Raw genomic sequence first — 27,686 nt, forward strand, 5'->3', positions numbered from 1 at the left:
CTGCCCTCCCAACCCAACGGATAACTTCGGTTTTCAAACACAGATGTCTAGCAGCAGAAATAGAAAGCGCAACACTTGGAACTGCTAAATTTATTTTAAGTTGCAAGAACATCTAAGTATAGGCGACATCACCCGGAAGAGCAGGTCTCCAAAAATACCTCTGCATTTCCAATACAAGAGTACATAAGAAAAGCCATAAATAAGACAAGGAAACAGACAAGAGGGCAGTGGCTTGGGAGACTCTCGCAGAGGGGTGGCTCTTTATAAATAAAGTGTATTGTTATTGGGTTGCTGTGAGTTTTCCAGACTGTGTGGCCATGTTCCAGAAGCATTCTCTCCTGATGTTTCACCCACAACTACGGCAGGCATCCTCAGAGACCTCAGGCCCTTTCCTTTTCCCCCTCCGCCGCTTAAGCGGCGAAGGGGGGAAAGGAAGGGTCCTGAGGTCTCTGAGGATGCCTGCCATAGATGCAGTCAAAATGTCAGGAGAGAATGCTTCTGGAACATGGCCACAGTCTGGAAAACTCACAGCAACCCAGCAAATCCGACCAAGAAAGCCTTCGACAATGTATTGCTATTACTTTTTATTCAGGGCATTTCAATTCAGTTCTAAAAACATGGCCAACCGAAAGACTTGTTCAAAGGACACACACCTGAAGTAGGAGTCTTTCTAAGTACAAAAGGCAAAACGTTAAAAACAAAGGATATTGGCTGGCCAGAGAGACAGACAACCACGGGGAGGGAGAGGGAAAAGGGCAGCCCCCCACCCCAGAAAAACAAGGGGAACTGGCAAGTGAGGGCCACTCTTTAGCCCTCTTCCTCTTGGCTGTGATGAAGAGGTGGCCAGAGGTCAAAGCAAGAGGGATGCTTGGACAGCGGAAGTGCCTCGTGCAGCCCCTTCCCAAATCCAGCTGCAGGGTGATGCCTGGGGTCTCCATTTGCCCACCACCTCCCTGGTCCAAGTCCCAACACAGAGGCGTGTCTGAAGGCCAAAGTCCACTCCCCAGAAAACAACAGGTCTCCAAACAAGTTCGAAATAGCCGCTGGTCTTCTACTTGCACAAGCGCAGGATCTGGGCCTGGAGAGAGGGAAACAGAGCTCGGGTGAAGCAGCAACGCAAAGGATGACAAACAAGGGCAAATAGGCGGAGAGGTGGCTTCTGGGCTAGAGCTGTGACTACGAGGGTTGAATGAAAAGTAATGCCTCCACCTTCGATACTTGGGTTTGGAATCTGAAAGCTATATATTCCATAAACCTCTGCTCAGGGGGATGTCAATTTGTTGGCAGATTACTGCGCTCGTCATCCTTTCCAGTTGGAATAGAAATAAACCTCGGTGGCTTTTGCTTCAACCTGGTGAGATTTATTGGGAAATAGGGAAAATCTTTACTGGTGCTTATTGTCTCGCCAGGTGTTCCGGATCCTCTTTTTGGGTCTTGCTGGCCTGTGCCTCGGCAGCCCCCTCCCCCAATTCGCATTCGACACCAAAAGTGTGAGTCAAGCACTGAAAGAGTGAGTAGGGCAAAGCCTGTTAGAGCAAGTGGGCCAAAGCTAGTGTCGTCCTGAGGAGTAGGCCGAAGCCCGTTAGAGTCAAGGAGCCAAAGCTAGTGTGATCGTGAGGAGAGTGAGTAGGCCGAAGCCTGTTAGAGTCAAGGAGCCAAAGCTGGTGTCGTCCTGAGGAGCGTGAGGTAAACCTCAGTCTGAGATAAGCCTTGTGTGAGAAACTCTCCTATGTGAAGACGGAGTGTAAAGCTATTATGTTTTTATTTATTTGTGTTATGAAAACCTAGTTCTTGTAAATAGTGCAACCAGAAAGAAAAGACCTCCTATGGAAGAGATAACATTAGTTCTTTTCATCACTTTGGGTGACTGGTGTTGGGTCACGCTGCTTCTGATAAGTTACTCTACTGTATATTTATGGGGAGGGTCTTTTGTTAATAAGCCCACTCGCACAACAGGCATGATCTTAGGCTAGCAACATGGCATTGTGGTTTGACCACTGAAAAAGGGTTTGAATCCCTAGTTTGCCATGGAAACTCACAGGGTGACCTTGGACAAGGCGTTGTCTTGGGCAAGACAGTCATCAAGGCTTTCCGTTCTCAGCCCTAGATGGGACAGCTAACGACCCAGTTAAAGGAAGGTAGGCATGGGCATCTTGGACCCTCCCTCTAGACATTTTGGGCATCAACTTCCACAATTCCTAACAGCCAACCTTGTGTAGTATCTGGTTTAGGCACCAAAGGAAGCACAGACAGCCCTGAATGGAAGCCAGCAGCTCAGAGCCCACATCAGAAACTGTTATTGTTGTTGTTGTTGTCCTGCTTTTCTCTCAAGGAGAAGCCTAAGGTCCCCTCCCTCCGCAATAAGCAGAACCCACAGGAAAGAGGTCTTCCAACGTGAGAAACCAACATAAACCAGGGGTGGGGGCACTTCTGGCCCCACAGGGAACACAGCAAAGGTGGGGTGCCTCTTACCGAGAGCTTCTTCATGCTCCCGAGAGCAGCCGGGTTCAGGCGCTGAAGGTCCTTCTCCGTGAGGTCGCTGGCCTTGACACGGATGCTCTGAGGAGGGAGACAGAGGACATTGTCAAGGAGAGCAGGCGTTTCCAGAAGGGTCTCCTTGCCCTGGGATCACCTTGAAGACCCCCCCGCCCCCATGGCTTGGCATTGTGTGGATGGAAAGGAGGTGGAGGGACAGAAGGTGTCCCTTCTTCTACTTCTACTTCTCTTCTCCTTCCTGATCCTTTCACTCTTGTGCCTTCAGAGCAGAGACAGGACTCCGGGGGTCTTTCTGATGGGGGTTGCAGGGTGAACCCACCCCCCAAACCCCTCAGCCTCCTGCCCAGCACTCAAGCCACTCTTCCTTCTCTCCTCGCATGGCGTTCTGCCCAAGACTGAGCCCAAGAGGTCAAGCAAAGATCGTATACAAGAACAAGACCGGCCCTTTTTGGGGAGGCAAGAGGGTCTCTTTGTTTACTATCACCCGCCCCCAGGAAGGAGTATGGAGAGGCGGTGGCAAACCAATGCAAAGGATGCTACACGCCTCTCTGGTGAGAAACCCACCCTCGTTTCCTACTCTCAAGTGGAGGCCCTGCTTTGGTTGCCTCTATTCTGTAACTTTGCATTTCGTTTTTTCTGCCTAAGTGGAGTATCTTGCATTTGTCCCTGTTGAACTTCATTTTGTTAGTTTTGGCCATTCATCTCTCTAATCTGTCAGGATTCAAAACGATCTTGACAGATTAGAGAGATGGGACAAAACTAAGAAAATGAAGCTCAACAGGGACAAATGCAAGATACTCCACTTTGTCAGAAAAAACGAAATGCAAAGATACAGAATGGGAGCAACAGGCCCTTCATTGGATTTGCCCTCTATGCTTGCAATGGGCTTCCTTCCTGGTCCTGCCCTCACTTCCCCCAATAGCTAACTTTGGGTCAAGGGAGTTCTGTGTGCCAAGTTTGGTTCAATTCCATCGTTGATGGAGTTCAGAATGCTTTTTGATTGTAGGTGAACTATAAATCCCAGCAACTACAATTCCCAAATAACAAAATGATAATTTTTTGAGTGAAGGTCACTCCTTGTGTTGTGAGACGTTTTGTTGCCAAATTTGGTGTGATTTTGTTCATTGGTTCTTTTGTTTTTAAGGTACTCATTATGACCAGAGTATTTATATATATATAGATTATTATTATTATTATTATTATTATTATTACTATTATTACTATCACCTTTCCCCATTATTATAGAATCATAGACTCAAAGAGTTGGAAGAGACCTCCTGGGCCATCATCCAGTCCAACCCCTTTCTGCCAAGAAGCAGGAATATTGCATTCAAAGCACCCCTGACAGATGGCCATCCAGCCTCTGCTTAAAAGCTTCCAAAGAAGGAGTCTCCACCACACTCCGGGGCAGAGAGTTCCACTGCTGAACGGCTCTCACAGTCAGGAAGTTCATCTTAAGAGTTGGAAGAGACCTCCTGGGCCATCATCCAGTCCAACCCCATTCTGCCAAGAAGCAGGAAGATTGCATTCAAATCACCCCTGACAGATGGCCATCCAGCCTCTGTTTAAAAGCCTCCAAAGAAGGAGCCTCCACCACACTCCGGGGCAGAGAGTTCCACTGCTGAACGGCTCTCACAGTCAGGAAGTTCATCTTAAGAGTTGGAAGAGACCTCCTGGGCCATCATCCAGTCCAACCCCATACTGCCAAGAAGCAGGAAGATTGCATTCAAATCACCCCTGACAGATGGCCATCCAGCCTCTGCTTAAAAGCCTCCATAGAAGGAGCCTCCACCACACTCCGGGGCAGAGAGTTCCACTGCTGAACGGCTCTCACAGTCAGGAAGTTCATCTTAAGAGTTGGAAGAGACCTCCTGGGCCATCATCCAGTCCAACCCCATTCTGCCAAGAAGCAGGAAGATTGCATTCAAATCACCCCTGACAGATGGCCACCCAGCCTCTGCTTAAAAGCTTCCAAAGAAGGAGCCTCCACCACACTCCGGGGCAGAGAGTTCCACTGCTGAACGGCTCTCACAGTCAGGAAGTTCTTCCTCGTATTCAGATGGAAGATGATGATGTTTATGTATACCCACTTCTTTCTCTTTTATTTACACCCTGCTCTTTCTCTCGACAAGGAGACCCACAGTGGCTCTACCTTGCCACCTGTGGAGAGTCACCCTGAGCAAGGACCCCCGAATGCTCCCCGCCGCCCTTCCCCCACCCCTTGACCCCATAGTCCAGCGCTGGACTGACCTCCCCTTTGCCGATGGGAAGGGTGACGAAGACGTCGCTGCTGCTTCCTGCCAAGGGGCTGCCGTTGGCGGAGACGCTGAAGACGGGCTCGTGGGGGGCAGGGGCCCGCAACCCAGGGGTCTTGAAGACGCTGGGAAACAAGAGTAGGAGAGCATGAAGACCCTTCCTCAAGGGCAGGGCTTGCTCTCTCCCGTCAGACAAGGAAGAGAGGGAGGCCGGGGACACACAGGTCTGCCCCATTCCCTCCCCAGAAAGAAAGCCCCCCACCCTGCCCTCTGAGCTGGGATGCAGGCTGGGGAGAGAAGGAAAGAAGGAAGGAAGGAAGGAAGGAAGGAAGGAAGGAAGGAAGGAAGGAAGGAAGGTGTGAGGGAGGGAGAAAAGTGGTAAGGGAAGAGGAAAGGAAGGAAGACAAGAAGAATGGGAAGAGGAGAAGGAAGGAAGGAGAGGAAGGAAAGAGACAGGAGAGAGGGAGGGAGAGTGAAGAGGGAAGGAAAGGAAGGAAAGAGAAAAGCGATAAGAAAAATGAAAGGGAGGAAAAGGAGGGAAAGGGGAAGGAGGGAAGAAAGGAAGGAAGGAAGGAGAAAAGAGATAAGGAAAGATGAAAGGGAGAAAAGGGAGGGAGGAAAGAGAGAAGGAAGGATGAGAAGGAAAGGAAGGATGGAATAGAGTGTGAGTCAGAAAAGAGAAGGAAAGATGAGAGGGAGGAAAGGAAGGAGGGAAAGCGGTGAAGGACAGAGTGAGGAAAGAAATAAGGAAAGATGAGGGGAAGGGAAAGGAGAAAGGAAGGAAGGAAGGAAAAAAGGAAGGAGGGTGTGAGGGAGGGAGAAAAGTGATAAAGGAAGGAAGACAAGAAGAAAGGGAAGAGGAGAAGGAAGGAAGGAAGGAAGGAAGGAGAGTGTGAGGGAGGGAGAAAAGTGATAAAACGAAAGAGAGGAAGACAAGAAGAAAGGGAAGAGGAGAAGGAAGGAAGGAAGGAAGGAAGGAAGGAGGGAAGCAAGCAAGCAAGCAAGCCCTCAGCTCACCTGGAATCAAACCTGGGGACGAATCCCGGGGTGACCCCCTGGGTGGTGGTGGCAGCACCTCTGGCCAGCACCGGAGTGGTCAGCTTGCCTTTGCTGGCCCTGCAAGAAATTCAAGAACATGTCAACACACAAGTCGTGACAGGAGAAGGAGACCAGGCAGTCAGGCCCATGGTCTTCAGGCCTGGCCCAGAATCCTGGCGTTGGGAGGGACCCCAAAGACCATCCACCCCAGCCCCAGGCAGGAAGACACCATCAAAGTCCTCCCAACAGATGGTCACCCAGATTTGTACTTGATCAGCCTCCGTTATCATAGAATCCTAGTGTTGCAAATGTCAGAGTGTGACAGAAGCTTTGAAGCTTAGAAGAATGGACACTTTGAGACTTCAGTAAAAGCAAACATATAGCTTCACTGAGTAGATCAAATATACAGCACACACTCGCGTTGACACCCAACCAGAAAGACAGAAACAAGACAAAAGCATCGAAGGAAGAAGGACAAATGAAATCTTATCTCTGGCTCCTCCCTACGCGTTCCAGGCACACTCAGGGTCACAACTTCACAGGTCATTAGAGGCTTGACTGATGAACCCTTTCAGAGTCAATACACTCTTTGGTAATGCAATCGGGTTACATTCACAGGCATTACACAAAATTACATGTAAATATTCACATTACACTAGCCCAGCCCAGCCCCAGAATCCTGGTGTTGGGAGGGAACCCAAAGGCCACCCAGCCCAGCCCCTCCCTTCCTTTCTGCCAGGCAGGAGGACACCATCAAAGCCCTCCCAACAGGTGGCCACCCTGATTGTTGGGGTTCAGCCTGATCCTGATCTGTGTGAACAGGATTCTCCGATCGTTTTTCAAACTGAGCAAGCTTTCCCTGACCCTGACAGTGTGGAATCTGTTGTTGATGCAGAGGTCAGTGGGAATGAAAATGAAACCCAACAGTTAGAAGAGAATGTTTTGGAAGTTAGCCGTGATATCTCCCCACCTGGGCTAGATAATGAGCTCCGGAGAGAACAGATAGTGAGAGATAGATTTGTCTCCCAGTCTGTACGAAGGTCACAGCGGCTTCAGCAGAAAGAGGCCCAAACAGAAAAGTCAAGGGGCGTTTCTAAGACTAGCTTCTTTGGTTTAAGAGCATCCCTGCCGGGTGCTTCTTTAGGTCAAGCAACGTTCGGGACTGTGGCTGGTCTTGGCAGAATTCCTGTGTTCCATGGCCAGTAATCCCAGAGGCTTCTGTTTCCAAGTTCATGGTTAGTAAAAAGCTAACAGACTCTTGGTTATTGTTTTGTGGCTTTTGAAGTTTTGCTCAAGTTCAGAGATCCTATTGACTACTGTGTTTTTCTGTGGCTTTTTGACTTTGCATTTACCTTTCTTTTGTAACCAATTTTTCATCAATAAACAAGGATTGCTTTTCCTACAGTCCAGGGTGGTGGATTTAATCTTATGGTCTTGTTTCTTGAACTGGGATGCAACACTGATTTTCTTGATTAGTCTCCCTTATCTTAGATTCCTAGCAGTGGAAGGGACCCCAAGACTTGCATGATGGGCATCAATCAAAGGAAAGATTTTGGAAAACCTTTTTCTAAACCTTACTGGAACATCATTCTGCATCGTTCCTCTCCTGTTTCCTACCATACACTCAGTATCTATCTTTCATAGAATCATAGAACCAAAGAGTTGGAAGAGACCTCCTGGGCCATCCAGTCCAACCCCATTCTGCCAAGAAGCAGGAATATTGCATTCAAAGCACCCCTGACAGATGGCCATCCAGCCTCTGTTTGAAAGCTTCCAAAGAAGGAGCCTCCACCACACTCCGGGGCAGAGAGTTCCACTGCTGAACGGCTTTCACAGTCAGGAAGTTCATAGAATCCTAGAATCAAAGAGACCTCGTGGGCCATCATCCAGTCCAACCCCATTCTGCCAAGAAGCAGGAATATTGCATTCAAAGCACCCCTAACAGATGGCCACCCAGCCTCTGTTTCAAAGCCTCCAAAGAAGGAGCCTCCACCACACTCCGGGGCAGAGAGTTCCACTGCTGAACGGCTCTCACAGTCAGGAAGTTCTTCCTCGTGTTCAGGTGGAATCTCCTCTCTTGGAGTTTGAAGCCATTGTTCCATTGCGTCCTAGTCTCTCTCCAGGGAAGCAGAAAGGAAGCTTGCTCTTTCTATGTATGTACGTACCTACCTACTGACCTAGCAGGCATGGTTAGGTCCAGTTGGAATCTTTATGATTTGGAATAAAAACAGAAAAAAATCTTTTTTGAAGTGATTTTGAAGTTTTTAAGAAAACCGGAAGTTCCTTTGCCCTTCCGAAGCTTTTTTGCCATTTTTATTACGATTTATTACGAAGTAACAGCCTTAGAATCCTAGAATCAAAGAGTTGGAAGAGACCTCCTGGGCCTTCATCCAGTCCAACCCCATTCTGCCAAGAAGCAGGAATATTGCATTGAAATCACCCCTGACAGATGGCCATCCAGCCTCTGCTTCAAAGCCTCCAAAGAAGGAGCCTCCACCACACTCCGGGGCAGAGAGTTCCACTGCTGAACGGCTCTCACAGTCAGGAAGTTCTTTGAGGCACTTTGCCCAATTCCTTCCTTTTGTTCTCTCCCTCCTCCCCCCTCTTGATCCCATTCTCCAAACTGCCTTCTTAGAACCATTCCCACTTGCAAAACCTGAGTGTCTTGGTTGCGTGTTACCTTTGGTTCAGGCGGGAGGAGGGTGGGCGGGTCCTCTTGGCCGTGGGGGGCTTCCGGCTGGACTGCTTGCCCTGCAACAGAGGGAGGAGGAGGAGCACATCAAGCTCTTCTCTAGCTCTTCTTACTTACCTGGCACCTCGTCTACACTGCCGTCTCATGCAGTTTCACTGCACTGCACTGGATGATAGTGCAACACTGTCATCTCATGTGGTTCAATGCCATTAGAAGGCATTCTGAGACTGCATTGCATGGCAAACGTAGATGGGGCCGGGGGCAGCATTGGGCCTGGACCCTGGGAAAAAATCACACTCTCTCAGCCTCGGAGGAACAAGGCAAAGGCAACCCCCACCTTCTGATCAAGTGCTGCTCAGTTTGATCGGTTCGCCTTAGAGAAGTGTTTCTCAACCTTCCAAATGCCGCGGCGACCCCTTAATACAGTTCCTCATGTTATGGTGACTCCCCCCCCCCCCCACAACCATAAAATAATTTTTTGTTGCTACTTCAGAACTGTAATTTTGCTACTGTTATGAACTGTAATGTAAATATAATAATAATAATAAATAATTATATTTTTATAATTATAATTTTGCTACTGTTATGAACTGTAATGTAAATATAATAATAATAATAATAAATAATTATATTTTTATAATTATAATTTTGCTACTGTTATGAACTGTAATGTAAATATAATAATAATAAATAATTATATTTTGATAATTATAATTTTGCTACTGTTATGAACTGTAATGTAAATATAATAATAATAATAAATAATTATATTTTTATAATTATAATTTTGCTACTGTTATGAACTGTAATGTAAATATAATAATAATAATAATAATAATAAATAATTATGTTTTTATAATTATAATTTTGCTACTGTTATGAACTGTAATGTAAGTATAATAATAATAATAATAAATAATTATATTTTTACAATTATAATTTTGCTACTGTTATGAACTGTAATGTAAATATAATAATAATAATAATTAATAATTATATTTTTATAATAATTTTGCTACTGTTATGAACTGTAATGTAAATATAATAATAATAATAATAATAATAAATTATGTTTTTATAATTATAATTTTGCTACTGTTATGAACTGTAATGTAAATATAATAATAATAATAATAATAATAAATAATTATATTTTTATAATTATAATTTGCTACTGTTATGAACTGTAATGTAAATATAATAACAATAATAATAAATAAATATATTTTTATAATTATAATTTTGCTACTGTTATGAACTGTAATGTAAATATAATAATAATAATAATAATAAATAATAATGTTTTTATAATTATAATTTTGCTACTGTTATGAACTGTAATGTAAATATAATAATAATAAATAATAATAATAAATAATAATAATAATTAATAATAATAAACAACCTTTATTTATACCCCGCTACCATCTCCCGCAGGTGCGGCTTACAAGAGGCCGAGCCCAAATACATCAATAAAACACAACGACAACAATACAACAATAAATAACTCATAAATAAAACAAAACAATAACAAAATATCCGATATGCAGGATGTGTTTTCATTCACTGGACCAAATTTGGCACAAATACCCAATACGACCAAATTTGGACACTGGTGGGTTTCAGGTGAATTGATTTTGGGAGTTGTAGTTTCTGGGATTGATAGTCCACCCACAATCAAAGAGCATTCTGAACTTCACCAATGATGAAATGGAACCAAACTTGGCATACACAACTCCCATGACCAATAGAAAATATTGGAAGGGTTGGGTAGCATTGACCTTGAGTTTGGGAGTTGTAGTTCACCTACATCCAGAGAGCACTGTGGACTCAAACAATGATGGATCTGGACCAAACTTGGCACGGATACTCAATATGCCCAAATTTATTATTTATTTATTTATTTATTTATTGCATTTATTGACCGCCCCTCTCAGCCCGAGGGCGACTCGGGGCGGTGAACAGCAACAAAAAAGGACAGTGTACAATAAATCTAGACAATACAAACCAGACAATACAACATGACATATACTTATACTAAAAAATCCGCTTCGTCAGGTCCTGGGGTCATAGCCAATTTCATAATCCTAGTCCATTCCAGTGTCGTTCAAGATATTCTCAGTTGAAGGCCTGCTCGAAGAGCCATGTTTTCAGGCCCCTACGAAAGGCCAACAAGGAGGGCGCCTGTCTAACTTCAACAGGGAGGGTGTTCCACAGCCGGGGGGCCACCACCGAGAAGGCCCGCTCTCTCGTCCCCGCCAGACGTGCCTGTGAGGCAGGCGGGACCGAGAGAAGGGCCTCCCCGGATGATCTCAAGGCCCTCGTGGGCTCATAGGCCGAGATGCGGTCTGCAAGGTATTTTGGGCCGGAACCGTTTAGGGCTTTGTAGGATAATACCAGCACCTTAAATTGGGCCCGGTAGCAGATCGGCAGCCAGTGGAGCTGGGACAGCAGGGGCGTTGTATGCTCTCTGCGTCCTGCTCCCGTTAACACCATGGCTGCCGCGCGTTGGACTAGCTGAAGCTTCCGGGCCGTCTTCAAGGGCAGCCCCACGTAGAGAGCGTTGCAGTAGTCGAGGCGGGATGTGACCAAAGCGTGTACCACCGTGGCCAAGTCAGACTTCCCAAGATACGGGCGCAGCTGGCGCACGAGCCTGAGCTGTGCAAATGCTCCCCTGGTCACCGCTGAAACCTGGGGATCCAGGCTCAGGGATGAGTCCAGGGTCACACCCAAGCTGCGAACCTGCGCCTTCAAGGGGAGTGCGACCCCGTCCAGCACAGGCTGTAACCCTATACCCTGTTCGGCCTTGCGACTGACCAGGAGTACCTCTGTCTTGTCTGGATTTAATTTCAGTTTGTTCGCCCTCATCCAGACCATTACAGCGGCCAGGCACCGGTTCAGGACTTCGACGGCCTCCTTAGTAGCAGGTGGGAAGGAGTGACAGAGTTGGACATCATCTGCGTACAGATGACACCGCACCCCGAAACTCCGGATGATCTCACCCAGCGGCTTCATGTAGATGTTAAACAGCAAGGGGGACAAGATGGAGCCCTGAGGAACGCCACAGGTCAACGGCTGCGGCGTTGAACAGGAGTCCCCCAATAACACCTTCTGAGTACGACCCTCCAGAAATGACCGGAGCCACTGCAGAGCAGTGCCCCCAAGACCCATCTCTGCAAGGCGCCCCAGAAGAATACCGTGGTCGACGGTATCGAAGGCCGCTGAGAGGTCCAGGAGCACCAACAGGGACACACTCCCCCTGTCTAGCTCCCAGCGCAGATCATCCACTAAGGCGACCAAGACCGTCTCGGTACCATGTCCCGGTCTGAAACCAGACTGTGCCGGATCCAGACTATCCGTGTCTCTCAAGAATACCTGGAGTTGTGAGGCCACCACGCTTTCCATGACTTTGCCCAAGAAGGGAAGATTGGAAACAGGCCGAAAGTTGTCCAATTTAGTGGGGTCCAGTGATGGTTTCTTCAACAGCGGCTTTACAACAGCCTGTTTTAGGCTCGCTGGAATCTTGCCTTCCCGAAGGGAGGCATTCACCACCACCGTTACCCACTCGGCCAATCCCCCTCTGGCCTCTTTCAGAAGCCAGGATGGGCAGGGGTCTAGGATGGACGTGGTGGGTCTCATTCCTCCAAGTATCTTGTCCACATCCTCGGGTTTCACAAACTGAAAAGAATCCAACAAAATCGGACAAGCAGGTGCTTGTGTCACATTCACAGAGACTGCATCTAATGCGGCGTCCAGCCCAGCGTGGATCAAAGCGACTTGTAAACACTGGTGGAGTTTGGGGAAAAAAATAGACCGTGACATGTGGGAGCTGTAGTTGCTGGGATTTATAGTTCACCTACAATCAAAGAGCATTCTGAAGCCCACCGATAGAATTGGGCCAAACTTCCCACACAGAACCCCCATGTCTTGAAGGGATTCAATGGCATGAAATCTGCTGGGATTTTCCAGATCACCCACACATTTTCAATGAGCTTGTGGAGTTGTTGGGTCAGCTCAAGTCCTCCCTCTTTAAAGATTTCAGCAGGGATCCCATCAGGTCCGCTGGCTTTGTTAATTTTTCCCGACCCCAGGTTGAGAAACCCTGCTTTAGAGTTATTTTATTGTATTTATTTACAACATTGCTACCCCGCCCTCCTGTACTCCCAAGGGGGGCCCCAGAGCGGCTAACATTGGCAACAATCCGATGCCGCAAATATCAATATAACAACAATATAAAACCATAAATACTAGGGCTGGGCGGTTTCGTTTCGTAATTTCGTAATTCGTTAAAAATTCGTTTTTTGGGGGTTTTTTTTGTTACGAAGCGATAACGAACCATTCAGGAGCATCTAAAAAACGAAACGAATTTTTCAATTCGTTTCGTAATTGCTTCGTATTCGTTTCGAAATCGTTTCGAAATCGTTTCGTTATTATTTCCGCATGTCTGGGGCAAGTTTTATAGTTGTTGTTTGTTTAATCAGTGAAAAAAAATTATAAATATCACACCAACAGTCAACAACAGAGGGAGAGGGAAGCTTCAGAAGTTCCCCCTGCCCCATTTGGAGGTTTTTTAGCATATTGCGCGGTCGCGTCCGCCATTAACGAATCGATTCGTATTCGTTTCGTAATTTTACGAAATTTCGTAAATATCGAACTTTTTTAAAGAAAAATTTCGGAATTCTTTTAAATATTGAAACGCAAAAAAACCCCAAAAACGAATCGAGTTTAGAAATAATTTTTTCCGTGGTTGCCCAGCCCTAATAAATACACAACAGATTAAAAACAATAACATTAGTTATCACAATCATATAGCCGTTTCCATTATTATAACAATCCTATGGTCCGGTCCAATGTCCAAAGTGCCGCCATGCTCTCTAGCCAAAGGAATGTGGAAGGCTTGTCTTGAAGCATAAAAGTTCAGAGTTGCTGTAAGTCGGAAATGACTTCAAAAGCAGGCTTGCTTGACCTGTTTGCTATCTTTTGATTCACTGTGCAACACGATTTCTGTGCCTGGGTCATCAATGCCCTTTCCTAATTGGCTCTCTCATAAAAACATGGGGAAAGTTTATCAAACTGGCAAAACTTTGCTTCTGCAAGAGTACAGAGTCTCCTGCAGGAGAGATAAAGCAAAGTAGAAATAAATAATAATAATAAATAAATAATAATAAAAACCTGCTACTAAGGAGGCTGTCCAGGTCCTGAACCGGTGCTTGGCCGCTGTGATGGTCTGGATGAGGGCGAACAAATTGAAACTGAATCCAGACAAGACAGAGGTCCTCCTGGTCAGTCGCAAGGCCGAACAGGGCATAGGGTTACAGCCTGTGTTGGACGGGGTGACACTCCCCCTGAAGACGCAGGTTCGCAGCTTGGGTGTGATCCTGGACTCATCGCTGAGCCTGGAACCTCAGGTTTCGGCGGTGACCAGGGGAGCATTTGCACAGCTAAAGCTTGGGCACCAGCTGCGCCCGTTCCTTGGGAAGTCTGACTTGGCCACGGTAGTCCACGCTCTGGTTACATCCCGCCTAGACTACTGCAACGCTCTCTACGTGGGGTTGCCCTTGAAGACGGCCCGGAAGCTCCAACTAGTCCAACCTGCGGCAGCCATGATTCTAACAGGAGCGGAGCGCAGGGAGCATACAACCCCCCTGTTGCGCCAGCTCTACTGGCTGCCAATCTGCTACTGGGCGGAATTCAAAGTGCTGGCGTTGGCCTATAAAGCCTTAAACGGTTCCGGCCCAAAATACCTTTCCGACCGCATCTCTGCCTATGAACCCACCAGGACTTTGAGATCTTCCGGGGAGACCCTGCTCTCGATCCCGCCTGCTTCTCAAGCACGGCTGGCGGGGACGAGAGATAGGGCCTTCTCGGTGGTGGCTCCTCGGCTGTGGAACGCCCTTCCCACGGACATTAGGCTGGCAGCATCTCTAATGGTGTTCCGCAAAAAACTGAAGACCTGGCTATTTGTGCAAGCGTTCGAATAACTAGTGCAATGACCGGCAATGAACATAGGAATGGATCAATGGATGATGAATTTTGGATTATGTTTTTAGATGATGAGACGATAGTGATTGGTTAATGTAGTAATTCTATTGTTTGGATAATATGTTATTTGTTAATTGTTGTTACATTATTTGCATTGAATTATTGCTGTTTTTACTGGTTGTGAACCGCTGTGAGTCGCCCTCGGGCTGAGAACAGCGGTATATAAGTAAAGTAAAGTAAATAAATAAATAATAATAATATGAGGTGGATTGACTACAAAAAAGCCTTTGACTCACTCCCACACCGTTGGATCATCAAGTGCCTAGGCACCATCGGGATTTGTAAAAACGTTGGAACTTTGATTGGAAATATGATGAAGTCCTGGAATAACTGAACTGTTTGTTGGGAATGAAAACTACAGACTTGTCAACATCAAGGAATTTTCCAGGAAGGGAGAGTTATTGTCCCCACTGCTTTTCATGATCGCCATGATCCCTCTGTCAACAGTCTTACAAAAAACAAACCTTAGCCTGCCATGATGAGCATGGCCCACCCAAGTGCAACCGGGGGAAGTGGATCCCTCGTGAATGAATGCCTCTGAGGAGCAGCAGCAGAGAGAGAGAGGGGCTTACCTTGGGCGGCTTCTGCTCTGGCGCTGGCGCGATGGGGATGGGGGCCTCCTCCTCCTGCCGCGACCTCTTCCTCAAGGGCAGGACCGGGGGGCCCGCCTCCTCCTCTATGGCCTCGATGGGCCGCTTGGTCTTTGCTGTTGGAAGGCAAGGAGAGGGGTTCATAGGAAAGTAGTTAGGAATGCACAGAGCCATTGGCAAGGGGGGCAAAGGGAGAGGGGAGAGAAGGAGGTATGGGGGTCAGGCCTGAATCTCTCTCTGGGAGGAGGAGGAAGGGTCGTGCTTGGTCTTCTGCAGGGGCTCCAGAGACTTGGACTCAATGGAGGCAGGAAAAGAGAGTCCAGATTAACATTAGGAAGGACTTCCAGATGGACAGAGCTGGTTGATAAAGTAGCCCGGTGAAGGCTGGATGACCCTTGGGGGTCCTTTCAAGTCAATGATTCTATAGCCCTATTTCCCCATGAGCCCACTAATGCCTATGAGGCTGGATGGACATCTGTTGGGAGGGATCAGATTGTGCTTCCCTGCCTGCTGGAGGGAAGGAGTTGGGCTGGATGGCCCTTGGGGGTCTCCTCCCAAGTCAAGGATTCTATAGCCCTATTTCCCACTGATCCTATTAATGTCTGTGAGGCTGGATGGACATCTGTTGGGAGGGCTTGAATGGTGCCCTCCTTCTTTCCTGGCCGAAATAAGTGGGTTCGGCTGGATGACCCTTGGGGATCCCCTACAAGTCAATGATTCTATAGCTCTATTTCCTCCTGAGCCCACTAATGTCTATGAGGCTGGATGGACATCTGTCGGGAGGGATCAGCTTGTGCTTCCCTACCTGGAGGAAAGGAGTTGGGCTGGATGGTCCTTGGGGGTCCCCTTCCAAGTCAAGGATTCTATAGCCCTATTTCCCACTGATCCCACTAATGTCTGTGAGGCTGGATGGACATCTGTTGGGAGGGTTTGGATGGTGCCCTCCTTTCCTGGAAGAAAGAAGGGGGTTGGGCTGGATGGCCCTTGGGGGTCCCTTCCAAGTCAATGATTCTATAGCCATATTTCCCCATGAGCCCACTAATGTCTATGAGGCTGGATGGACATCTGTTGGGAGGGATCAGATTGTACTTCCCTACCTGGAGGAAAGGAGTTGGGCTGGATGGCCATTGGGAGTCCCTTCCAACTCTAGTTTGCTATAGCCCTATTTCCCCTTTCCACAAAGCCTTGAGCCCATTAATGTCTATGAGCTGGATGGCCATCTGTTGGGAGGGCTTGGATGGTGCCCTCCTTCTTTCCTGGAAGAAAGAGGGGGTTGGACTGGATGGTCCCCTCCAAGTCAAGGATTCTACAGCCCTATTTCCCCCTGAGCCCACTAATGCCTATGAGGCTGGATGGACATCTGTCAGGAGAGATCAGATTGTGCTTCCCTGCCTGGAGGGAAGGCGTTGGGCTGGATGGCCATTGGGAGTCCCTTCCAACTCTAGTTTGCTATAGCCCTATTTCCCCTTGAGCCCATTAATATCTATGAGTTGGATGGCCACCTGTTGGGAGGGCTTGGATGGTGCCCTCCTTCTTTCCTGGCAGAAAGAAGAGGGTTGGGCTGGATGGCCCTTGGGGGTCCCTTCCAAGTCAAGGATTCTATAGCCCTATTTCCCCATGAGCCCACTCTATGTCTATGAGGCTGGATGGACATCTGTCAGGAGGAATCAGATTGTGCTCCCCTGCCTGGAGGAAGGAAGTTGGGCTGGACAACCTTTGGGAGCCCCTTCCAACTCTAGGATGCTACAGACCTATTTCTCCATGAATCCACTAATGTCTATGAGGCTGGATGGACATCTGTCAGGAGGGATAGGATTGTGCCCTCCTTCCTTCCCGGCAGAAAGAAGGGGATTGGACGGGATGTCCCCAAGGGCAGCTGCTCCGTGTGCCCTACTTGCACGTAAAGCATCTTGCAAGGTGCTTTACTCGCAAGTAGGCCGCGCAGGGCTGCTCCTCCCTTGGCAGGCTCACGCTGCCCATCGGGCCTGATGGGCAGCGTGAGCCAGCTAAGGGAGGCTTCCCCGGCGCTCCATGCAGTCATGCCAGCCACATGACCTTGGAGGTGTATATGGACAACGCCGGCTCTTCGACTTAGAAATGCAGGTGAGCACCACTCCCCAGAGTCAGACACGACTGGACTTCATGTCAGAGGGAAACCTTTAACTAGGAAAATTGTGGAAGATCCAGGGTGGGAGAAAGAACTCTTGTCTGTTGGAGGTAGGGATGAATGTTTCAATTGGACACCTTGATTGCCATTTCATAGCCTGACAGTTTTTTAGGGAGAGGTGATTAGCTGGCCCTGATTGTTTCTTGTCTGGAGTTCCCCTGTGTTTGAGTCTTGTTCTTTATTTACATTGATAATTTTAGAGTTTTTAAAATACTGGTAGCCAGATTTTGTTCAGACTCGAAATAGGAAGTTTTCCCATTCTCTGCTCCTGGAATTACTGCCTAATTTTGCTTCCTCGCAGCAAAATAAGATATCTGCAATGTGCAGAGGAAATTTTTATTGAATTTTTTAATAAAAAAAAGCTATAGTCCGGCCCTCCAACGGTCTGAGGGACAGTGAACTGGCCCCTGGTTCAAAAAGTTTGAGGACCCTTGCCTTATGCTTTCAGAAGGCAGGGAGGGACGTAGTGATTGGGCTCCTGGGCTCCCACGCCTAACAACAACAACACAGACAGACACGCATACACTTTGCTAGGAGCCGGAGAAGCTCTCTGGGCTCATCCAAACAGGCCCACCTTCCCTGTGTTCACTTGAGTCTTTTCCAACTCCCCAAGGGCCCCCCCAGGAAAGGTAAACGCAAAGCATCCCCAGCACCTGGCCGGATGAAGGAGAAAAGCTCTCTCTCGGCTGATCTGTCCTTGTTTTTATCACGCTGCGCTGCCTGCCAGGACTGCCTTCCTATCTCTAGCTGCTGTGCAATAAGCAAACCATGCACAAGAAGTGCAATAGGTGACAACACTCAAGCACGAGAGGAAGTCACCCACAGTTCTCCCTTCAAAGGTAGGTTTGTGCGACCTGAGCAGGTGAGCACAAGGCAGCTCCTGGGGGCTCCCCTCTCTCTCTGACCGAGCCGTCTTAACCCCCCGCCTTCAAAGGCTGCCAACCCACCTTTCCGGACAGTCCTGACGGGCGTCCGCAAAGCCTTGGAGGCCATTTCGTTGATTTCTTTGACGTCCGATCCCACCTGAAAGGGAAAAGAGAGGCAGGTGCATGTTAGTAAAATTCTGCCTCAGAGCAACTGCTAAGAGGCTCGCAATGAAAACAAAGTGCGTAGTCCTTCATCAACTTCCAATCCACGAAGTGGTACGTGTATTTAGTTACTTTCTCTTCTGGAGGAGCCCTGCTCTCGGTCCCACCACCTTCGCAATCGCGTCTGGTGGGGACGAGGGACAGGGCCTTCTCAGTGGTGGCTCCTCGGCTCTGGAACTCTCTCCTGTTGGAGATTAGATCTGCCCCTTCTCTCCTGACTTTCACCGGGATTGTGGCGCAGCTGGCTGAGTGTCAGCTGCATTAAGATCACTTTGACCAAAAGTGAATGAGTTCGAAGCCAGCCCAGGTTGGAGTGAGTTTCCAACCAATAGTGTGTAGCCTGTTGTCGACCTTTGCAACCCGAAAGACAGTTGCATCTGTCAAGTAGGAAAATAAGGTACCACCTTAAAGTGTGGGGAGGCTAAATTAACTGATTTATGAGGCCATAAAGGAGACTCCAGCAGAGCATTCCAGCGGGGAAGCATGCGGGGAATGTGGAAGTGCTTCATCAGCGTCGCAGATGGACGAGGAAAGCGACCAGAAACAGTTAAATAGCCTCTGTGTATGTCTGTACATGTTTGTATGTCAAAAATTGGCATTGAATGTTTGCCATATATGTGTACACTGTAATCCGCCCTGAGTCCCCTGTGGGGTGAAGAGAAGGGCGGAAGAGAAAAGCTGTAAATAATAATAATAAATAATAATTGGAATGTGTGATGTATACAGGAAAAGCTCACAGTTCTCTCTCTAGGGGCAGTGAATCATTCTATGCCTTTTAACTCTTGCTCTGACCTACAAGAAGCACTGCCTGAACATCAAGCAAAAAGTGGGCGCTAGAAACAATATCATACAAAAGTTGACTGGCACAACCTGGGGATCACAACCAGATACAGTGAAGACATCTGCCCTTGTATTCTGCTGCTGAGTACGCATGCCCAGTGTGGAACACATCTCACCACACTAAAACAGTGGATGTGGCTCTTAATGAGACATGCCGCATTACCACGGGGTGCCTGCGCCCTACACCACTGGAGAAATTACACTGCTTAGCCGGTATTGCACCACCTGACATCCGCCGGGAAGGAGCAGCCAATAGTGAAAGGACCAAGGCAGAGACACCTCCAGCTCATCCCCTGTTTGGGTATCAGCCAGCATGTCAACGACTTAAATAGTTTTCTTAGATCTACAGAGACACTCGCTGGAACACCTCAGCAAGCGAGAGTCCAAAAGTGGCAGGCTCAAACCCAGAACTGATACCAAATGAGAGGCTCCCCCTTGGGCACACAGAGGACGGGGCGACTTGGAAGGCGCTGAACAGACTGCGCTCTGGCCCCACGAGATGCAGAACCAACCTCAAGAAACGGGAACACAAAGTGGAATCCTTGACATGCGAGTGCGGAGAAGAGCAAACCACTGACCACCTGCTGCAATGCACCCTGAGCCCTGCCACATGCACGATGGAGGACCTCCTTGAGGCAACCCCAGAGGCACTCCAAGGGGCCAGAGACTGGTCAAAGGACATTTAATCAACTACCAAGCTTGCAAAATTTGTGTTTTTTTATCTATTTGTTTGTTTTGATCTGTTCGAAATGGAATACAATGGCCTGGTTGCTGATGACACGATAAATAAAAATACTCTTGCAGAGCATTACATCCTACACTGGACACCCAGAGTTTACAAACTATAACCTATATTTCACACCAGTAAAACTATAGTATTGACAGTGTGAAGGCAGGAAGGAAGAGGCTCCCTTCTGAGCCCTCTTGCCTCCTCCCTCGCTTTGGGGTAACTGAGGAGAGCAGACCCGCAAAGAGTGGGGATCCCCATTGACACCAAAGAGAGGGACAGAGAGAGAGAGAGAGGTGCGACCTACCATGGCAAGCTGCTCCAGGGCCGTTGTGTCTTCTCCGAGAGCTGGAAGGGGGGGGGGGGGAGACAACCATTAGAAACAGAAGGAAACACAGGAAAAGGAGGAGAAGGGAAGGAGGATTCCACCTGAACATGAGGAAGAACTTCCTGACTGTGAGAGCCGTTCAGCAGTGGAACTCTCTGCCCCGGAGTATGGTGGAGGCTCCTTCTTTGGAAGCTTTGAAACAGAGGCTGGATGGCCATCTGTCAGGGGTGCTTTGAATGCAATATTCCTGCTTCTTGGCAGAATGAGGTTGGACTGGATGATGGCCCACCAGGTCTCCTCCAACTCTAGGATTCTATGATCCTGGGGGTCTTCAGAGCAGGACGCTGTGATGGACTACAAGACACAGCCGCCTCTTACACAGCACAGCCAGAGGACGATGGGAGCTGTAGTCCCAACATACTTGGGGACCCCAGGACCTCTTCTTCCTTTGGGATGGAGAGGGGCTGATACGTGCCCATGAACACAAATTAAGTCTCAGCTGCCCCCTTCTCTGTCTAGGACAGTGTTTCTCAACCTGGGGGTCGGGACCCCTGAGGGGGTCGTGAGGGGGTGTCAAAGGGGTCGCCAAAGGCCATCAGAAAACACAGTATTTTCTGTTGGTCATGGGGATTCCATGTAGGAAATTTGACCCAATTCTATTGTTGGTGGAGTTCAGAAGGCTCTTTGATTATAGGTGAACTATAAATCCCAGCAACTACAACTCCCAAATGTCAAGGTCTATTTTCCCCAGAGTCCACCAGTGCTCACATTTGGGCATATTGAGTATTCATGCCAAGTTTGGTCCAGATCCATCATTGCATGAATCCACAGCACTCCTCTGGGTACAGGTGAACTACAGCTCCCAAACTCAAGGTCAATACCCACCAAACCCTTCCAGAGTTTTCTAACAGTCATGGGAGTTCTGTGTGCCAAGTTTGATTTAAATCCATCACTGGTGGAGTTTAGAATGCTCTTTGATTATAGGTGAACTATAAATCCCAGCAACTACAACTCCCAAGTGTCAAGGTCTATTTTCCCCAGACTCCACCAGTGCTCAGATTTGGGCATATTGAGTATTCATGCCAAGTTTGCTCCAGATCCATCATTGCATGAATCCACAGCACTCCTCTGGGTACAGGTGAACTACAGCTCCCAAACTCAAGGTCAATACCCACCAAACCCTTCCAGAGTTTTCTAACAGTCATGGGAGTTCTGTGTGCCAAGTTTGATTTAAATCCATCACTGGTGGAGTTTAGAATGCTCTTTGATTATAGGTGAACTATAAATCCCAGCAACTACAACTCCCAAATGTCAATGTCTATTTTCCCCAGACTCCACCAGTGTTTACATTTGGGCATATGGAGGACTTGTGGCAAGTTTGGCTTATATCCTTCATTGTTTGAGTCCACAGTGCTCTCTGGATGGAGGTGAACTATACATCCCAGCAACTACAACTCCCAAATGTCAAGGTCTATTTTCCTCAGACTCCACCAGTGTTCACATTTGGGCATATTGAGTATTCATGCCAAGTTTGGTCCAGATCCATCATTGCATGAATCCACAGCACTCCTCTGGATGTAGGTGAACTACAACTCCCAAACTCAAGGTCAATACCCACCAAACCCTTCCAGAGTTTTCTAATAGTCATGGGAGTCCTGTGTGCCAAGTTCGGTTTAAATCCATCGCTGGTGGAGTTTAGAATGCTCTTTGATTATAGGTGAACTATAAATCCCAGCAACTACAACTCCCAAATGTCAAGGTCTATTTTCCCCAGACTCCACCAGTGCTCAGATTTGGGCATATTGAGTATTCATGCCAAGTTTGCTCCAGATCCATCATTGCATGAATCCACAGCACTCCTCTGGGTACAGGTGAACTACAGCTCCCAAACTCAAGGTCAATACCCACCAAACCCTTCCAGAGTTTTCTAACAGTCATGGGAGTTCTGTGTGCCAAGTTTGATTTAAATCCATCACTGGTGGAGTTTAGAATGCTCTTTGATTATAGGTGAACTATAAATCCCAGCAACTACAACTCCCAAGTGTCAAGGTCTATTTTCCCCAGACTCCACCAGTGCTCACATTTGGGCATATTGAGTATTCATGCCAAGTTTGGTCCAGATCCATCATTGCATGAATCCACAGCACTCCTCTGGATGTAGGTGAACTACAACTCCCAAACTCTGTAATCTGAGGTCCCCTCTCACACTGGAAATTGCAATAAAAAAGAACCTGTGCTTCAAAGTTATTGAAAAGTTACTCAAGACACCGGTCCCTAGCGCCAAGTACCGCAGTAGGTGATCCAGTTCATGTCCCGGAGAGCAGTGGGCAGGCGCAGCATCTCCCGGTCGTACATGGTGTTGACGTTCTCCTTCAGCATCTTCAGGCCCGCCCTGAGCTTCTCGATGCGCCTTTCGACTTTGGGAAGGAAGCGGAAGGAGACAAGTGTGAGGAAAGCCCAAAGGACACGCAAAGCCATGCTAAAAATGTCAACAGGGAGCATGCAACAGTCGTATTGAGGGCCTGGGCCAACCGCTTGTTACATCCCGGATAGATTACTGCAACACACTCTACAAGGGGTTGCCTTTGAAGACTGTTCGGAAACTTCAATTAGTCCAGCGGCCGGATTACTCACCGGAGCATCATACAGGGAACATAGCACCCCTCTGCTATGTCAGCTCCACTGGCTGCCGATCCGGTTCCGAGCACAATTCAAAGTGCTGGTTTTGACCTACAAAACCCTATACAGCTCCGGCCCAGCGTACCTGTCCGAATGGATCTCCTTCAACGTCCCGCCTCAGAGTTCAAGATCGTCTGGGGAGGCCCTGCTCTTGGCCCCACAAGTGAGATCGGTGGGGACGAGGAGCAGGGTCTTCTCGGTGGTGGTAAAATACAAATGCCAATAATATAATAGTAAAAGCATAAAAACATTAAAGCCATATACTTACAGTCTACTCAGCTATCACCAGTCAGGTGGCCATTTATCTAGCCATATACTATGATTGAGTACTCTGTTTAACTTATCCATAATCCACTTTCAAGCCATTGTCAATGATCATTTCTGCCTAATTACTCGAAGGCCTGGTCCCACGTCCACGTTTTTACCTTCTTTCTAACGCTGAGGAGGGATGAAGATGACCTAATTTCCGCGGAGAGTGAATTCCACAGGTGGGGGGCCACCACCGAGAGGGCCCTGTCCCTCATCCCCGCCATGCATGTTTGAGACAGAGGTGGGGCCAAGAGCGGGGCCTCCCCAGAAGATCTTAAACTTTGAGGTGAGACATAGAAAGGGATACGTTCGGACAGGTATGCTGGACTGGAGCCGTATAGGGATTTATAGGTCAAAACCAGCACTTTGAATTGTGCTCGGAACTGGATTGGCAGCCAGTGGACATAATGGGGAGGGGGGGGGGGGGTTGGTATGCTTCCTGAATGACGCTCCCGTGAGTAATCTAGTTGCCACCCATTGGACTAATTGCAGTTTCCGAACAGTCTTCAAAGGCAACCCCATGTAGAGCGCATTGCAGTAATCTATGCCTGCTGTAGAGGCACACACATACATGATTTAGAAGAGACCGAGACTGGCATTAGAACAAAGAGGCGAGATGCACGATGGATGAGCCAGTACACAATTTGGCCGTTTGTTCTTATCCTAAATTGGAGTTTGCATAGAGGATGTTTCATTGGGCCGGTGTCACTGCACCGTTCTAACATGACAACGTAACACGAAAACATTACAAGCATTAGAAATCCATTTCAAGAGGACATACAAACCTTAAGACAGGTTAACAAGCCCACACTGGTCCCATTTCCAAGCATGCTTTGACATTTACAAGGAAAAGTATGAGATATAACTATAAATCAGGCCAACACACATTGGGGTGCCTCCAATGGTATCCTTGTTTATATTTGACCCACTGGATCCAAAAATGGCACCCGATTCGCCCTATCAGCTCTAGTTTTTGAAATACAGGACACACGGCATCTACCCCTCGCCCACAGAAAACCATGAGGACCCTATCGAAGGCATCAGAGCTGATGTGGTCCATCCAATACAAAGTTCTGAGTGAGTGCCCCAAAGAACCCCAAGAACAGACCTAGAAAGCACGACTGTTTTGTTTTGGTTAGGTGGGATCCAATACAACAACCAGCACAGAGATCTTGTTGGCTGTGTTCTCATCTTGTTGTGTTTCTAAGGAGGAGGAGGAGGAGGAGAAGGAGGAGGAGAAGGAGAAGAAGGAGAAGAAGAAGGAAAAGGAGGAGAAGAAGAAGGAGAAGAAGGAGGAGGAAGAGGAGGAGAAGGAGGAGGAGAAGGAGGAGGAGGAAAAGAAGGAGAAGGAGGAGGAGGAGGAGGAGGAGAAGAAGGACAAGGAGAAGGAGAAAAAGGAGAAGGAGAAAAAGGAGGAGGAGGAGGAGAAGTAGTTGTTGAAAAGGAGAAGACCTGGTGATGGCTCATGAATGGAACCCTGAAGAAGGAGACAGAAGAAGGCCTGCTTCTTGCAGCCCAGGAGCAAGCCATCAGGACAAAGGCCATCAAGGCCAGGATTGAAAAATCAGCTGAGGTCCCAAAATGCAGACTCTGCAAGGAAGCCGAGGAAATCATGGACCATTTCCTCAGCTGCTGCAAGAAAATCTCACAGACGGACTACAAACAGAGGCACAACTCTGTGGCCCGAGTAGTTCACTGGAACTTGATGATTCACTGGAGGGACGGCCTTCTCGGTGGTGGCCCCCCTGCCTGTGGAATTCACTCCCCGGGGAAATTAGATCATCGTCATCCCTCCTCTCTTTTAGAAGGAAATTAAAAACATGGATATGGGACCAGGCGTTTGGGTCATCTGGCAGACTGACAAGGAAATGGACTATGATAAGCAGAATGGACTCACTAATTACAGAACTTGGAGAAATGATGGCCACCAGGCTGGCTTCTTTTCTATTAGATTTTACTGCATTAATTTAATGCTTTAATTATTTGTAACTACTGTTATTTGTATTTTACTGTATTGAATTGTAGGCATCGAATTTGTGCCGGTTGGAGGTTGAGAACGGCGGGGTAAAAATACCCAAAATAAATAAAATATCTAGATCTAAGGAAGTAATGCTCCCCATGCTCTATTCTGCTTTGGTTAGACCACACCTGGAATATTGTGTCCAATTCTGGGCACCACAATTCAAAAGAGAGATTGACTCTAAGCTGGAATGTGTCCAGAGGAGGGCGACAAAAATGATAAAAGGTCTGGAGAACAAGCCCTATGAGGAGCGGCTTAAGGAGCTGGGTATGTTTAGCCTGAAGAAGAGAAGACTGAGAGGGGATATGATAGCCATGTATAAATATGTGAGAGGAAGCCACAGGGAGGAGGGAGCAGATCAAGAGTCTGGAGAACAAGCCCTATGAGGAGTGGCTTAAGGAGCTGGGTATGTTTAGCCTGAAGAAGAGAAGGCTGAGAGGAGATATGATAGCCATGTATAAATATGTGAGAAGAAGCCACAGGGAGGAGGAGGGAGCAAGCTTGTTTTCTGCTTCCTTGGAGACTAGGACGCAATGGAACGATGGCTCCAAACTACAAGAGAGGAGATTCCACCTGAACATTAGGAAGAACTTCCTGACTGTGAGAGCCGTTCAGCAGTGGAACTCTCTGCCCCGGAGGGAGTGTGGTGGAGGCTCCTTCTTTGGAAGCTTTTAAGCAGAGGCTGGATGGCCATCTGTCAGGGGTGATTTGAATGCAATGTTCCTGCTTCTTGGCAGAATGGGGTTGGACTGGATGATGGCCTAGGAGGTCTCTTCCAACTCTTGGATTCTAGGATTCTATGATTCTAAATAAACTTATGTCGCAAGGACCATCTGCCAGGAGTCGAGAACTGGTAAAGGGATCATGAACCTGCAAATGGAGTGGAAAATGAACATGCAAAAACCCTGTGGGACTCTCAAATCCAGACTGACAAAGTTTTGGAACACAATACACCACGATTGTGGAAAAGGAAAAAGTTTGGATGATTGATGTCGCCATTCCAGGTAAGAGTCGCATTGAGGAAAAACAACAGGAGAAACTCAGTCGCTATCAAGACCTCAAAATCAAACGGCAAAGGCTCTGGTGGCATCAACCAGTACAGGTGGTCCCAGTGGTAATAATGGGCACACTGGGTGGCCGTGCCAAAAGATCGCAGCCGGCATTTGGAAACGATAAACATCGCCAAAATCACGCTCTGTCAACTGCAAAAGGCCACCAGACTTGGATCTGCACGCACCATTCGAAAATACATCACAGAATCCTAGACGCTGGGGAAGTGCTCGACTTGTGATTTTGTGATACGAAACCTAGCAGAGAGATCTCGTTTAATCATAATAATAGATCCCATCCTCAGCTGCTGCAAGAAGTTCGCGCGGACAGACTCCAAGCAGAGGCCCAACACCGTTGCTCAGATGATCCATTGGAACTTGTGCCACAAACACCATCTGCCTGCAACAAAAAACTGGTAGGATCACAAGCCGGAAAGAATTACAGAGAAGGAACACGCCAAACTCCTCTGGGACTTCCGAATCCAGACAGACAATGTTTTGGAACACAAGACTCCTGACCTAACAATCGTGTTAAAAAACAAAGTATGGATCGTTGATGTCGCAATCCCAGGTGACAGCAGGATTGAAGAGAAACAACTGGAAAAGCTGACACAATATGAGGATTTAAAGATCAAACTGCAAGGACTGTGGCACAAGCCAGTCAAGGGGGTCCCAGTGGTGATGAGCACACTGGGTGCAGTGCCTCAAGACCTTGGCCTGCACTTAAGCACAATCAGTGCTGACAAAATTACCACCTGCCAGCTGCAGAAGGCCACCTTACTGGGATTTGCACACATTATTTGCGGATACATCAAACAATCCTAAACACTTGGGAAGGGTCTGATGTGTAATCCAATACAACAGGCAGCAGACTGACCTTGTCTGCTGTGGACTCATCTTGTTGTGTTTCAAATAATAATAATAATAATAATAATAATAATAATAATAACAACAACAACAACAACGATGATGACAGGTTCACCCTGGGGTTTCTCCAGAGGGCAGAACGCAGGACTCCAGACTTTGGCCAAGAAGAACTCCAAGGTTCACACCTCCAATCCCAGATTTCAGAACAAACAGTCCCATCATCCCCGGTCCCCCCGCCCCCACTATCCCACCCCTTTCCCAAAGAGAGGTTGTTACCTTCTTGGTCAAAGGACTCGATGAACGCATCGATCTGCTTTTGCCTCAACGAATTTTTACTAGTCGCCTTTGATCTTTTCTTCCTCGAAGGAGCCATGGTTAGAAGGTGAAACCTAAGGAAAAGAGAGGGAGAGGGGCGTGAAAACCCATCATCCTTTCCAGCCACGAGCCTTTGGATTCTGCAGCCAGCATGAAGGTGGTGGGTGCAAGCCTGGAAGGAAAG

General features: G+C 47.7%; 1 protein-coding gene across 2 annotated transcripts in view; it reads right to left on the minus strand.

Annotated features, from left to right (window-relative positions):
- Positions 1 to 75: 75 nt before the first annotated feature.
- The window catches only part of CDCA8 (cell division cycle associated 8), a 30,625-nt gene continuing 3,014 nt past the window's right edge, over positions 76 to 27,686 (minus strand). For both annotated transcript variants that reach the window (XM_067466392.1, XM_067466393.1), the window contains exons 2-11: positions 27,464 to 27,576; positions 22,552 to 22,680; positions 20,243 to 20,283; positions 18,228 to 18,303; positions 15,096 to 15,229; positions 8,470 to 8,540; positions 5,769 to 5,867; positions 4,747 to 4,876; positions 2,473 to 2,559; positions 76 to 1,078 (exon numbers count right to left, since the gene is read on the minus strand). In XM_067466392.1, the coding sequence (XP_067322493.1) occupies positions 1,052 to 1,078; positions 2,473 to 2,559; positions 4,747 to 4,876; positions 5,769 to 5,867; positions 8,470 to 8,540; positions 15,096 to 15,229; positions 18,228 to 18,303; positions 20,243 to 20,283; positions 22,552 to 22,680; positions 27,464 to 27,560 (891 nt within the window). In that variant the 5' untranslated portion in view covers positions 27,561 to 27,576 and the 3' untranslated portion in view covers positions 76 to 1,051. The remainder of the gene's footprint in view (positions 1,079 to 2,472; positions 2,560 to 4,746; positions 4,877 to 5,768; positions 5,868 to 8,469; positions 8,541 to 15,095; positions 15,230 to 18,227; positions 18,304 to 20,242; positions 20,284 to 22,551; positions 22,681 to 27,463; positions 27,577 to 27,686) is intronic.

This window comes from Anolis sagrei, chromosome 3 (genome assembly GCF_037176765.1).
Source record: "Anolis sagrei isolate rAnoSag1 chromosome 3, rAnoSag1.mat, whole genome shotgun sequence".
In the NCBI taxonomy this organism is placed as follows: Eukaryota; Metazoa; Chordata; class Lepidosauria; order Squamata; family Dactyloidae; genus Anolis; species Anolis sagrei.